The 13,574-nt window shown below is 42.3% G+C and overlaps 1 protein-coding gene across 2 annotated transcripts in view; it reads right to left on the bottom strand.

Annotated features, from left to right (window-relative positions):
* GNAL (G protein subunit alpha L) overlaps positions 1 to 13,574 on the bottom strand; it is a 199,635-nt gene that overhangs the window by 5,322 nt on the left and 180,739 nt on the right. For both annotated transcript variants that reach the window (XM_084849862.1, XM_084849863.1), the window contains exons 6-9: positions 6,131 to 6,185; positions 3,498 to 3,571; positions 1,996 to 2,054; positions 1,624 to 1,744 (exon numbers count right to left, since the gene is read on the bottom strand). In XM_084849862.1, the coding sequence (XP_084705988.1) occupies positions 1,624 to 1,744; positions 1,996 to 2,054; positions 3,498 to 3,571; positions 6,131 to 6,185 (309 nt within the window). The remainder of the gene's footprint in view (positions 1 to 1,623; positions 1,745 to 1,995; positions 2,055 to 3,497; positions 3,572 to 6,130; positions 6,186 to 13,574) is intronic.

Below are 13,574 nucleotides of genomic sequence, written 5' to 3'. Positions count from 1 at the left end.
AGTGTTCTTGACCTGGCTAGATGTTGCAAAAGGGTTCCTCTTCACCCTGAGCAGAATTCTGCGGTCATCCACTTTAATTATCTTCCGTGGTCTGCCAGGCCTTCTGCTGTTGCTGAGCTTGCCAGTTAAGTCCTTCTTTTTCAGGATATTCCAAACTGTGTTGTGTTGGCCACTCCCACTGTTTTTGCTATCTCTCTGATGGGTTTATGTTGTTTCCTCAGCCTAATGATGGCCTCCTTCACTTGCATGGACACCTCTTTGAACCTCATGTTGGGAGTTCCAGTGAACAGCTACCAAATGCAAATGTAACACTTAGAACCACCTCCAAGCCTTTTATCTGTTTGCTTGGTCATGGGGTACCCAGGAAACAGGCCACACCTGGCCATGCAGCTGCTTGTCAGCCATTCGTTCCATTACTTATGAGCCACCAACAATGGAGGGGGGGTATGCCACTGGCTGTCCTTCCTGAATGGTTAGTGCCCCACTTTTGTCAAACCCCTTGGATTACAGCTGAATGTCCTGACTTCGCTCCCATCTGGGTGTGTTTCCTTTCAACTTCAATGTGGTGGTGTATAGAGACCAACTGCCAAAACAGTTATCCTTGTTCCAATATTTCTGTCCCTGACTGTATCTGTGACATCTGGGGAAGAACATACAATGGGCAGAATGATGCAGACTAAGGGTTTTGTATCGTGTCCCCAGAAATCTCTCCCCTGTCCCATTTGTTTGTTTTGTTTAACATCTGGGTGGAAGCAGCAGCAGAAAGGATGGTGAACCCCCACCTCCACTTGCTTTGGCTTTCCCCAGGTGAGCTTGGCCCCTCCTCACAGAGACCATCAGAACCAGCTACACTGAGAACAAGAGGGCTGGGATGCAAGGCCTTTTCTTGGAGGCCTCCCAAGGCCTGTTTTTGAACTGTGCGCAGCCTGCAGCAGGTCCATTTCTGATGGAATGGTGATGTCATCTTTTAACTACGAACTAGTACCTAAGTTTGCTTTTTCCTCCTCCCTTGCAATCCCTTTTCCTTTTGTGTCATGTCTTTTGGGTTGTAAGCCTGACTGCAGGATGGCAGACTGGTGCCATTGCCAGACTTGATTCCGTGATGATAATTCTCCATGAAACAGCACTGACAAATAATTTATTTGGAAAAATCAGCTTAAAAGCACTACTTGATGAGGCAAGAACATATATACATGGATCCAGCAAGGGCAACATGGAAAAAGCTTCTGCACATGGATGTCATCCTGCATGTGCCTTGCCAAAAAGATAGTTGGAATTGTTAGCACTAAAAGCAGTGATCACTTCTGAGGTGGGACTTATCCCAGATATCCTGCCTTTAATGCGTCACCCCTCAAAAGTGGATCAGCACCTATTCTCTATCTGGTCAGAGAAATTCCTACCCATAACAGATTGTAGCCTACTGCTGTACATGGGGATCTCTGGATTCTTTACAATTATGCTAGCGGCACTAAACATTATTTTGAAGAGTACAAAAATGATTTTAAAAACAATACAAACATTGAATTTGTTTAACCACACATTCCACAATAATCTCCTTCAAATGCTAGATACTGTTTTTGTTGCTTTCACCAAATGAATATGCTCTCTGCATGGAAATCTTACCTATTGTTCCAGATACTTTTGAAAAGATCCAGGGACTCCCGTAATCTGTTTGTGTTGTTGTCTTCCCTTATGACCATATTGTAGCTGCTACAGGCCACAACAAAGATAATAGCTGTGACATCTGGGGAAGAACATACAACGGGCAGAATTAAGAGAGAATAATATTTTAACTAAGGAATGTTACATTGCAAAAAGTATGATGCTGAATGATCAACCCAGTTTTATACTGGTTATTTACAAATGCAGTCTGTTATTTAGACAAAATGATAAAGGTTTTCTAAGGCTAAGAAAGTCAGCTCAGTTTAAATAATGTACTTTTGGAAGAAGAACAAGAAAAAGACACCAAACATGTAATGTGAATATATTACTTGCCATTAAAACACTGGATCCATTTTCTTCTTTCATCTCTCTGACCACCTACATCAAACATGCTGTTGAAAAGCCAGAGAGTTTATCTTTTCACGTGTATAAGGAAAATCACAATTTACATGCTACGTTGTACCCCTTTTGCAGTTCCAAATGAAATGGCAGTAAATACTGCATGAAAGGAAAGGGGGCATTATCTTAGGGCACAAATACTCTCAACATTCTTGTACTTGCTGCAAAATTTTTAGTAAGTCCCACTAGCAAGGACACATTTCTGACCACATTAAGAAGGTGCCAATAGATAGTTGGTCAACTGAGGAGGGAGGAGTCAGTTGCAGAATGGGAAAAAAGTCTGGCTGGGAGTACAAACTTACTAGATCCAAAAACTAAACAAAGTAGACCAAACAAACCTACTGGGAATAGTGCAGGGATTACATGTCTATAGCAGTTCACAGAAAGGAAGGAAGTATGGATCTCTGAATTCCTGTAAAATTTTTACCGGGGTGAGAAACTTATTCAGGCTTACTAGAGTTATATACGCACTATTTAGAATGTAGTAACTGATTTTACTGGTGCTCATATGTTGTACTGTTTTATATGGGTTGTTAGCTGCCCTGAGCATCTTGCAAGGAAGGGTGGGATATAAATAAAATTAATAGTAGTAATAATAATAATAATAATAATAATAATAATAATAATAATAATGCTGAAGACAGATAGCATATCTTAAAGGCTCGGGATATAGAACATTCCAGAATATATCAAAAACTCAAATGGGTGAAAGTATTAAAATGGTTTACTGGGGAAAAATTACTGCAGCCAGATTAGTAAAAATATTAATGACAGGAATACCCTATATGCTGATTAACATTCTGTCTGTGGAAGCAATGTTTGTTTAGTAGGAAGAGAATATCTGAAAACCTGGATTTGTAATATGTCATTTGAATTAAGTCCAGCAAAATAACATACTTCTTGTGTGAAATCTCTCTTTAAGATTAATTGTTTTCCAGCACAGCTGTAGAGTATTTAACTAACCAAGTGTTTTCACTTAGCCTGTTCCTAGCACAGAGGTTACGCTGGTGTTTGGTTTGTATTTGGATCAAAGAATAAACCTTCTATCTGCTATATGGGAGCCTTCATTTATATGTGAGCTTATTCTATGGAACCCTTGAAAGACAAGATATTACACTTCTTTTCTTTAGTTTTCAGGGTAAGTATATGGTCATGAAATATGTCCACTAAAGTTCGAAAGATCAAGGTCCATCCTTAATCTTTTGTATTGTTTACCAAACAATAAGCAATATTTTAGAAGTACATAATCAGCAGTGGCCTGTACAACAGATAATAATGCTGGTCTGTACGTTTTGAGCTTCTCCTTTTGAGTCCTACAAGGGCAAGAATGTTTGAAAAAAACACTTCGTAATTTTTTAGAAGTTACTTTAATTGCTTCACTTTACCACTGATTACAATATTGAGCACAAAGTATAGATTATTACTAATGTACTTACTGAAAGTTTACTTTATCTACTTGGAATCTTGTCTCAAAAATCCCAGATGTCAAAACCCTGCATCTTAAGAGATCCTGGAAACAAGAAACACAATGAAGTGTATGACATGTTCAACTTCAGAAACATTCACCAAACCTGGACTTTAAAAGAACGTGTAATAGATATATCAACATTTCATTAATTGATGCATGACATGGTATCAACATTTCATTAATTGATGCATGACATGGGTTGACACAATGAACTGGTTCACACGTAATGGCAATCTGTGGGTTATTTTACCCACTATTTGTTGTTAGGCTAACTTTGGGTTGTTTAACCGCTAAACAACCCATACTGTCTGCATTCGGATGTCATGCTAACAACAAATGGGGCAATCGTAGGTTAACTGAAAGCGGAAGTGACAAGTGCACCAGAGAGAGCACATTCACTTGCTCCCACTCAGGCCTGACAACTGGGTTGTCAAGACATGCGAACTGGCCCAATTATTCTAATGCAGAGAAGGCAGACTTCAGGGTTCTGGAATCTACTATGTTAGGGTTTTTTTAAATTAGAACCCTAAGATCCACAAACCGGAGCCTGGTACAAAAGACATACATTTAGAATTAAAGAATTCTGACCACAATAATTTGTTTTGAGTATCAGAACTGAATGCAGCTCATAGTTTTTCCACACAAAAAATCCATTCCTGGTTATATCCCCTCCCCCTTTTTTCTTCATTCCTGCAGTTTAATCTAGGGGGAGGGAGTCATTTTGTTATTGCCACTATTAAACCACTGAGAGTTAGAAATCCTTGCTGATCTATGTCAAATCACCCAGAGATCTGCCAGTACATTCGAATCTACCTTCTGCCCACCCCACTCCACTGTATGCATTCAGATGAGAGACAATAAAACATACCTCTGTAGAGCCCCTGATTATCAGGAACATCTCTGGTATCAACCTGATTTTGTAACTTTGCAAAGTGCTCAATTTGTTAGTAAGCACTTTTGTTATCCCCACATGTACATTTTCGTATGTAATAGCTGCCAAATATCATTGTGATGCCTGCCTCTCAGTTAACAGCAAAAAGGACTAACATGTTTTTGGTTCTAGGCGGCACCAGATAATGGAAAAACAGATGTTCCAAGAACTGAAATTTGCTTTTACATATATGCCAGGATCTGAAGAACTGCTTAGGTTCAAGCAAGGGAGTCATAGTCCATTCCACTATTGTTCTTTAAACAGCTGACTCCCATGCCATACAACAAACTGTTTTTCAGACTACCTTCAGTTTCAAAAGCAGTCATATTTATTTATTATATTTCTATACTGCCCAATAGCTGAAGTTCTCTGGGCAGTTCACAACAATTAAAACTACAAAATACAACACAATAAAATACAATATAAAAGTTTTAAAGTTTACAACTACACTATAAAATAAAAACCAAAATAAAACTTAGCAGCAGTGCAAAGGTTTAAAATACAGTAAAAGATTTAAAACAACAGAAACAGAAAGACTAAAATGCCTGGGAAAATAAGGCCTTCACCTTGCGCAGAAAAGAGTACAATGTAGACACCAAGTGAGCCTCTCTGGGAAGCTCATTCCACAGCAAGGGTGCCACAACAGAAAAAGCCCTCTTCTTAGTAGCCACCCAAGTCTCTTTCTTTGGTAGGGGCTCCAGGAGAAGGATCGCTGAAGACAATCGTAGGGTCTGGGCAAGTATATATGGAAGATGATCCTTCAAGTGACTTGGCCCCAAGCCATTTAGGGTTTTGAATGTTAATACCAGCACTCTGAATTGGGCCTGGAAATGGACTGGCAGCCAGTGCAGGTGGAAAAGTAAAGGCATAATATGATCATGTTGGCCAGTCAACAACTAACAATTTTGCTGTCCTCTTTTTGGACCAGCTGAAGTTTCTGGACTGTTTTCAAAGGCAGCCTTATTGCAGTGATCCAGGTAAGAGGTTACCAGAGCATGGATAGTGTAACGGTAGCTAGGTTATCTCTGCCCAGATAAGGACATAGTTGGTATGTCAGCATAAGCTGATAAAAGGTGTTCTGTGCCACCAAGTCCATCTGTGTCTCTAGTGACAATGCTGAATCCAAGAGCACCCACAAACTACAAACTTGATCCAGGTCCCGGTTAGGCTTTTTCAAGAGTGTCTGAATTACAGCCTCCTTTAAGGAGGCCCATACCATCTCCCCTCTCAAGGAGGAATTTACAACTTCCTGGACCCAGCCAGACATCCCCTCTCTTTTAGATGTAATAAGCCATGAAGGTCAAAGGATCAAGCACATGGGTGGTCGACTGGACTTGGCCAAGCACCTTGTCTGCATCCTCAGGCCTCAACAACTGGAACTCATCCAATAAAACTGAACCAGACAGTGCTCTAGGCACCTCTAGTAATATAAATGTTGTTTAAAGCCAGTGGGCTCACATAACTACATTCACAAGTCTTTGGATCCTGGATCCAGGAATACAACACTTTGACAAGTCTGTAATTGTGGTCACTGAACTATGAGAAGTATGCAGTTGAATTAACGCATCCCTCATCTAACAGACATTTTTCAAATGTAAACTCTGTTTGAAATCAAATAATTTACAAAGTTGGTTTGTAGTCTATTCCCAGCTGCTTCCTGTTTTACTCACCTGATCTGTGGGTGTGTAATCAGGCAAACTGACACTGTCTATTCTTTCTAGAAAGCTGAAAGAAAACATAACTGTTAAGCACGGAATATCTAATATTAAAACTCCAACAACTGCTGCTCCATTCATATTCTTAATATGCTAAGGGCAATCTAAAGAATAGGATCAAGGCTGCAGCCAAAATGGGCAAACATCAGCATCTGTCTGCAAAACACCATTTGCCCAATAGCTGCTGCAGGGCAGGGGCCAGGCATTCGACCAAATGCTGGGACTAATTATTCATCACAAGGTATCTTCCCTGCTTTATTTCCAGATTTAGGGATCCTACAAATCCACCAAAAGTTTTATTCTCACAACAGATACAGGGGATACAGCAGGACATGGTTTAAGTGTAAGGGAGAAAAGCAGAAGTGAGGTGAATTGCCTAGGGAAGATGTAAGTACTAGCAGGATTGGCCCTGAATTTGATTACCTGATTTTGCAATGCCTGTTGCCACGGCAACTAGATAGGCTAGCTGCCTGGGAATAACTGTGCTGGGTGAAAGGCTTAAAGGAGAGAAGGCACCAACCAGGGAGGAGTGGTAGGACCTTTCTAGATTATCAGTTTACTATTATTATTATTAATATTATTATTATATTTATTAATCACCCATCTGGCTGGTCACCCAGCCACTCTGGGCGATGTACAGAATATATAATAAAACAGTTTAAAATAATAAAATTCTACAATCAAAACGTTTTTTACAATACCCTAACCCACCCCAAATGCTTGCCTGAACCACCACATTTTTAATGCACGGTGGAAGCTCATTAAAGAGGGGGCATGGCGGAGTTCCCTAGGGAGGGAGTTCCACAGAGTGGGTGCCACCACAGAAAAGGCCCTCTCCCTCGTCCCCACCAGTCTAGCTGTCCTGGCTGATGGGACAGAGAGAAGGCCATCCGAGGCTGATCTTGTTAAGCGGCCTGTCTGGTATTGTTGGAGGCGCTCCTTAAGATAGGCTGGGCCGGAACCATATAGGGTTTTAAAGGTCAAAACCAACACCTTGAATTTGGCCCAGAAAACAACTGGTAACCAGTGCAACTCCTTCAGCACTGGAGTGATGTGATCTCGCCAGCGGTTGCCTTTAATCAGGTGAGCTGCTGCGTTCTGCACCAGCTGCAGCTTCTGAACTGTCTTCAAGGGTAACCCCAAGTAGAGTGCATTACAGTAGTCTAAACGAGAGGAGACCAGGGCATGTACTACCGATGGGAGCAGATGGTCAGGAAGGAAGGGACACAGCCGCTGTATCAGATGGAGTTGATACAGCGCTGTCCGGCTCACAGCTGACACCTGAGCCTCCATGGACAGCTGGGAGTCTAAAATGACCCCCAGGCTGCGGACCTGGTCTTTCAAGGGTAGCCGTACCCCATTCAACACCAGGTCAACATCCCCCAGCCTCCTCTTGTCTCCCACCAAAAGTACCTCAGTCTTGTCAGGGTTCAGCTTCAGCTTATTCCTCCCCATCCAGCCACTCACCGTCTCCAGACATTTGGACAGGGATTCTATGGACAACCTTGGTGAAGATTTGAACGAGAGGTAGAGCTGCGTGTCATCCACATATTGATGACACCACACCCCAAACCTCCTGATGATAGCCCCCAGCAGCTTCACACAGATGTTAAATAGCATCGGGGAGAGGATGGAACACTGTGGCACCCCACAAGTGAGCGGCTACGGGTCCGAAACCTCCTCTCCCAGTGCTGCCCTCTGGTACCTGACGGAGAGGAAGGACTGGAATCACCGCAATACGGTATCTCCAATGCCCAACCCCTCCAGGTGGTCCAGGAGGATACCATGGTCAACGGTATCAAAAGCTGCTGAGAGGTCGAGGAGAACAAGGAAGGAGCATTCACCCCTATCCAGAGCCCTCCTCATATCATCCACCAAGGCGACCAAGGCCGTTTCTGTCCCATGCCCAAGCCTGAAGCCTGACTGAAATGGGTCTAGATAATCGGTTTCTTCTAAGTGTGCCTTCAACTGCATCGCCACCACCTGCTCAATCACCTTGCCCCAAAATGGCAGATTCGAGACTGGGCGAAAGTTGTTCAGAACTTGGGGATCCAAGGAGGGCTTCTTTAAGAGTGGTCTTATCACTGCCTCCTTGAGGGCTGATGGCATCACTCCCTCCTCAAGGGAGGCATTCACCACCGCCCTGATCCCCTCACCCAGTCTCTCTTTGCAGCCCATAATGAGCCAAGATGGGCAAGGATCAAGTAAGCAGGTGGTCGGCCTTACAGATGAAAGCACCTTGTCCACTTCATCAGAAGGAAGAAGCTGGAACCGACCCCACAAAACCGGTTTGCCACAGGCCGCCTCTTGCTCACTAACTGTATCCACAGTGCATGGAGTAACACTCCTAATCCGATCAATTTTATCTGCAAAGTGCCTTGCCAAGGCCTCACAGGAGGCCTTAGAATGCTCCAGTAGTTCCAGAGCCACTGGACCAACCAGGCTCCGGACCTCTTGGAACAGCCTCCTGGGACAGCACTCTGCAGATGCGATAGAAGCAGCATAATATTCCTTTTTTGCTGCCTTCACTGCCATGTGATAGGCTGAAGATACAGCTCTAACCTGTGTCTGATCGTCTTTGGAGCGAGACTTCTGCCACCGGCGCTCTAGCCGTCTCACCTCCTGTTTCAGAGCTCGTAACCGCGGATTGAACCATGGTGCAGTTCGAACCCTGTTCAGGGGGACAGGGCGTTTCGGAGCCACTCGATCTAATGCCCCAGTGATTGCGGCATTCCAGCCACCCACCAGGGTCTCAACCGAGTGGCCGTTGGCATGCTCCAGAGAATCCCCAAGCACGTTTAGGAATCCATTCGGATCCATAAGACACCTGGGGCGGACCATTTTAATGGGTCCTCCACCCCTGCGGAGGGGTTGTGGAACCGAGAAGTCTAACATCACCAGATAGTGATCTGACCATGACAAGGGGGTGGTGGATATACCCCTGACTTCCACTTCAACATGAGACATCACTGCTCAGTTGTGAGATCCAGATGTCTCCCCTCAAAGAACTGCTTCAGATCTGGGAATAACCTGCAGTGTATTATTACTGGGAAAACATGTTTCTTTCCCAGAGTAGTGGAACCATTGTAACATGGAGTGCTAACTGGATATAGCTGTGATTTTGGGCATGTATTGGATAACGCTTGTGAGGTCATTAATAATGAGATAAACAGCCCTCCCCCCTGCCCGCCATATTGTGACATAACAAGGCGGGAGACCCAGTGTGGTGTACTGGTTAGAGTGTTGGACTAGCACATGGAAGATCTGGGTTCTAGTCCCCACTCAGCCATGCAGCTCACTGGGTGACTTTGGGCCAGTCACTGACTCTTAGCCTAACCTACCTCACAGGGTTGTTGTGAGGATAAAATGGAGAGGAGGAGGACCATGTAAGCTGCCTTGGGTTCCTCGCAGGAGGAAAAAAGGTGTAATATAAATGTAATAAATAAATAAATAAATATCAACTGTGAAAGAGTCAAGCTCCTCTGTGATACCACCTTCCAGTAACTTTTACTTTTCCTAGATGCAGCGGCAGGGCCCCAAGGTTTGGATCTGGGCTGTGATGCTGTGGGAGGGCGGTTTAACCCTTTCCACCTGAGCTGTTTCCCTGATACAAATCACCCCTACCAAAACTCCTGCTAGCTGCAGTAGGGAAACAAGGCATGTACTCATATTGTACAGAGAGAGAAGGGTTAAACTCTCCCTCCACAAGGCAGTGCCTGAAGATCTGTACAATGGAGGAAGTAAAAGGGGTTTCATACTTGACTTACAGACTAATCAGTTTCAGTTTCCACATGAGTCTCCTCTGCAGGACAGATGGTCCTTTTTTCATGCACAGGAATGCACTGTGTCTCGGTTTTTAAAAGAGGGAGAACAGTAGACTCTCTGAGCCCATTCCTGCAGCAAGTGTATTTCCCTACACATAGGCCTTTAAATCTGGTGCTGATGGAACCTAAACCCGATTAATTTTTAAAAAGACATTATATATCACCCTGAAGTTCTAGTTGCATGAAATGTGTACCAAACTTCTAAATGAACACAATCAGATACAGATATCCTCTCAGTATATACATGGCATCCTTATCGAAGTTCTGCATAAGTAACATGTTAATTGCTTGTGCTGTTTTCTGTAATTGGGGTTGTAGATATTTGTATTTTACAAACATCTACAAATTTGTATTTTACAAATATCTACAAATTTGTATTTTACAAATACCTACAAGAATTCTAATGGATTGTTTCACTCTCAAATTTTTATTGGACTAGGTGTGAAACTACAGTAGTGTTACCAGTATTAATGTTGGCTGCCATATAAAAAGGTTTAAGCATAAACTGACTCCATATAGCCTTCCTCAGAATCCTAACTGCAATGATGCAGCAATTCTAATGCTAAACATATTTTATTGGCAGTAAGTCTCACAGATTTCAGTCAAATGTACTTTGAGTAAATGTGCTTAGGATCATAGTGCTTATCCCACACCTATTCACAAATATTCCTTGCAGCTTACAGTGTTAGGTTTTTTAATCAAGTTATATGGCTGAGAACTATGAGATGGCCAAACAAGTTAATCCTGCCTGCCAACAGAGAACACCCTTTCCATATACATCCTATGGTGTTTTCTTTGATCACTGCACTCTAGCATGAACAAGGTCACAAGTAGTTGCCCAAAATTACTAAAAATAACAGTAATAAGTACAGTAGGGATATAAGGCTTCTGAATCTATCTTAAATATTTCACGTTGGTTGCAGAAAAAGCCAAGATGAAAAATATTCTTTAACAACTGATAATATTGTATCTATCTTTAGATTTGTAAGTATCTTTAGCAAGTTGCCTAGGAAACCCAGCTGACACTTTCTTTGACAAGCAATCTCTAAATCTTGTCTTATGTAGGCAGAGAACTAAAAAATGCAGATTTCAGTCTGTACTTTTTTTAGTGCCAAAAAGGTTTTGAACTCATAAATAAAGTGAATATTTACATTCTATGTGAGGAATCTCTTTCTAAACTGCTGGAATAAAAAAGGAGTAAAGTAGCCAGTTATGTGCTGCCCTGTTCTGAAAATTGTGGAAGCGTGGGCTTAATTCTCCCACTGAAATCAAAGGGACTTAAAATGGTTAACTGAAGGCAGAATCCTATGCATGTTTAGACAGAAAAAAGCCTACAACTCCCAGCATGCCCCAGCCTGGCATAGGACTGTGCCCTTAGTCTGGATCTTGCTGTTGTTTTTACCTCAAAAGCATCATTCCTATTCAAAGAATATACAGAACTTCCAATTAAACAATGGCTTCTTTTGTCAATTATTTGTTACTGGAGACATGGCACCTTTCACAATGCTACTAAATAGATACAAATATTTTTTCAGATCCTCAGTGCATTCTTAGGACTATTTTAGGGCACAATCCTATGCATCTTTAGACAGAGAAAAGGCCTACAACTCCCAGCATTCCCCAGCCAGCCATGCTCACTGGGGAATGCTGGAAGTTGTAGGCTTTTTCTCTGTCTAAATATGCATAGGATTGTGCCCTTAAATAATGTTCTAAGCAGAGTTTATAGCAAGTCCAGTCCCTATCTGAATTCTGCAGAGGCTCCATAAATCTCTGCCTACCACTTGTCTTGCTATTGCTCCCAGACACTTTCTTGTTATTCTCCTCCATTCTGTGCCTCTACTTGCTTCCTTTCTTTCAGCATCCCCTCATTCCAGGGGTGCATCAGAGGGAGATGTAAGGCCACTTCCATCAGCTTGGCTGACATTGTCATGTGGCTCCTCCCCTTCTAGAACTGAATCTTGCAGCGACCATTCCTCCTGGTCATTATGAAACTTCATTATGTAGCAGTTTGAAAGATCTGGTACCTGAATTTGCTAGTTTTCCTCTTCCCTCCCCATTGCTTTCCCCTCTCGTATCATGTTTCTAACATTGAAAATCATTATTATAAAATCTAAACTGCCTTGAGTGCTTTCGGAGAAAGATGGTATATAAACACAGCAAGCAAACAAACAGTATGAATCAGTCTTTTTGCATCTGCAATTTGGGCATTGTTTCTTTTCTACCCTTTCTCAAAGTATGATCTTTGAGTGGGGTGTGTCAGCGCCAACTTATTGCTAAATGTGAGATACCACAAAGATGTTTCCATGATTTTGTCTTCTGCCACATCTATAAGACGTTGCTGGAGTCAAAAGCTGAGATTCTGGATTATAACAAATAATTTAGACACATGGATGGAACATTCAGTCACCAGAAGGCTGCTTATTTAAAACACATCTCTGTGTTTCTAAGCATTTAACTGAGGAGGATAATGTAAGCCGCCTTGGGTTCCTTGCAAGAGGAAAAAAGGCGGGATATAAATGTAATAAATAAAAATAAAATAAATAATTTAAGCAGCCTGTAGAGGGCAGCAGTAACTAAATGAAATGTGCTAGCTCACATTACATTTGGGCAAAAAACAAGAATCATCTAGCATTCTGAAGAGTTTATATTTCTGGTTTTGAGACTGACAAGATTAACAGACACCTTTAAAGGGATTTATCATTCTAAATTTTTTAAAAAATAAATTCAGTTTGTCATAACCCATTTATGTTAATGTTAAAAAGAGCAATTCATGTTACATAACGGACATAAGTTTTAACATCTCAAATGTGAAGTTAAGAGTTTTTTTTCTCATGTAGAACCTCCCAGCTTAAAGTAATTATGAGCATATTCATTAAGCAATACAAATATTTCAATAACAGAGAAATCAATAAAGTATGTTTTTAGCGTGGACAAAAGCTAGGTTTATATTAGTATGCCTTAATTTGGGACAAACACATAAAGGTTATTAGGCTTCACTAACATGTACCAAAGCATTTAAACATCTGTTTGTAACAAATTAAGGGCACAATCCTGTGGCCGCTAGACAGCCATAGGATTTTTAGTTTTCTGGGAACGGAGCTTGGAGCCAGCACTCTGAGGTTGGTTCCCAGAAAACCACCTCCCTGCCCCCTCGCCCACCTCGTAGGCGGCTCGATTTGTCTCTGATTCTGTGCTTGTAAGAGCAGCGTGGAGTGTGGGAAAAGGGGGCATTCCTGGGGTGGGGAACAGTGGAAGTGCCGTTATGACACTTCCTATGTGCAGTCTTCCCTCTCCCCTCTTGGCTCCAAGGCGCCCTGGTTAGACAGCTGGCTGTCTAGCCGCAAATGCAGGGCAGCTGGAGAAGATCCCCTCCACGCTCCACCCGCTCTGCGCTGGATAGTTGGTTGCCTCCAAGTTTGGAGGTGGCCGACTATCCCCACAGGATTGTGCCCTAAAGCATACTATTATAGACCCAGTTAATAGTTTCCTTTTGATATGGACTTCATTGACCTACTCACATTGTGCTAAAAATGGGCGATTCAAAAGTCATGAGGAAACAGTGGGGTCCATTGAGA

Source organism: Heloderma suspectum, chromosome 4 (assembly GCF_057233095.1).
Source record: "Heloderma suspectum isolate Gila_16-S chromosome 4, 16-S_ref, whole genome shotgun sequence".
In the NCBI taxonomy this organism is placed as follows: domain Eukaryota; kingdom Metazoa; phylum Chordata; class Lepidosauria; order Squamata; family Helodermatidae; genus Heloderma; species Heloderma suspectum.
Note: the sequence above shows the minus strand (reverse complement) of the source record. Positions and strands in the feature narration are given on the sequence as shown.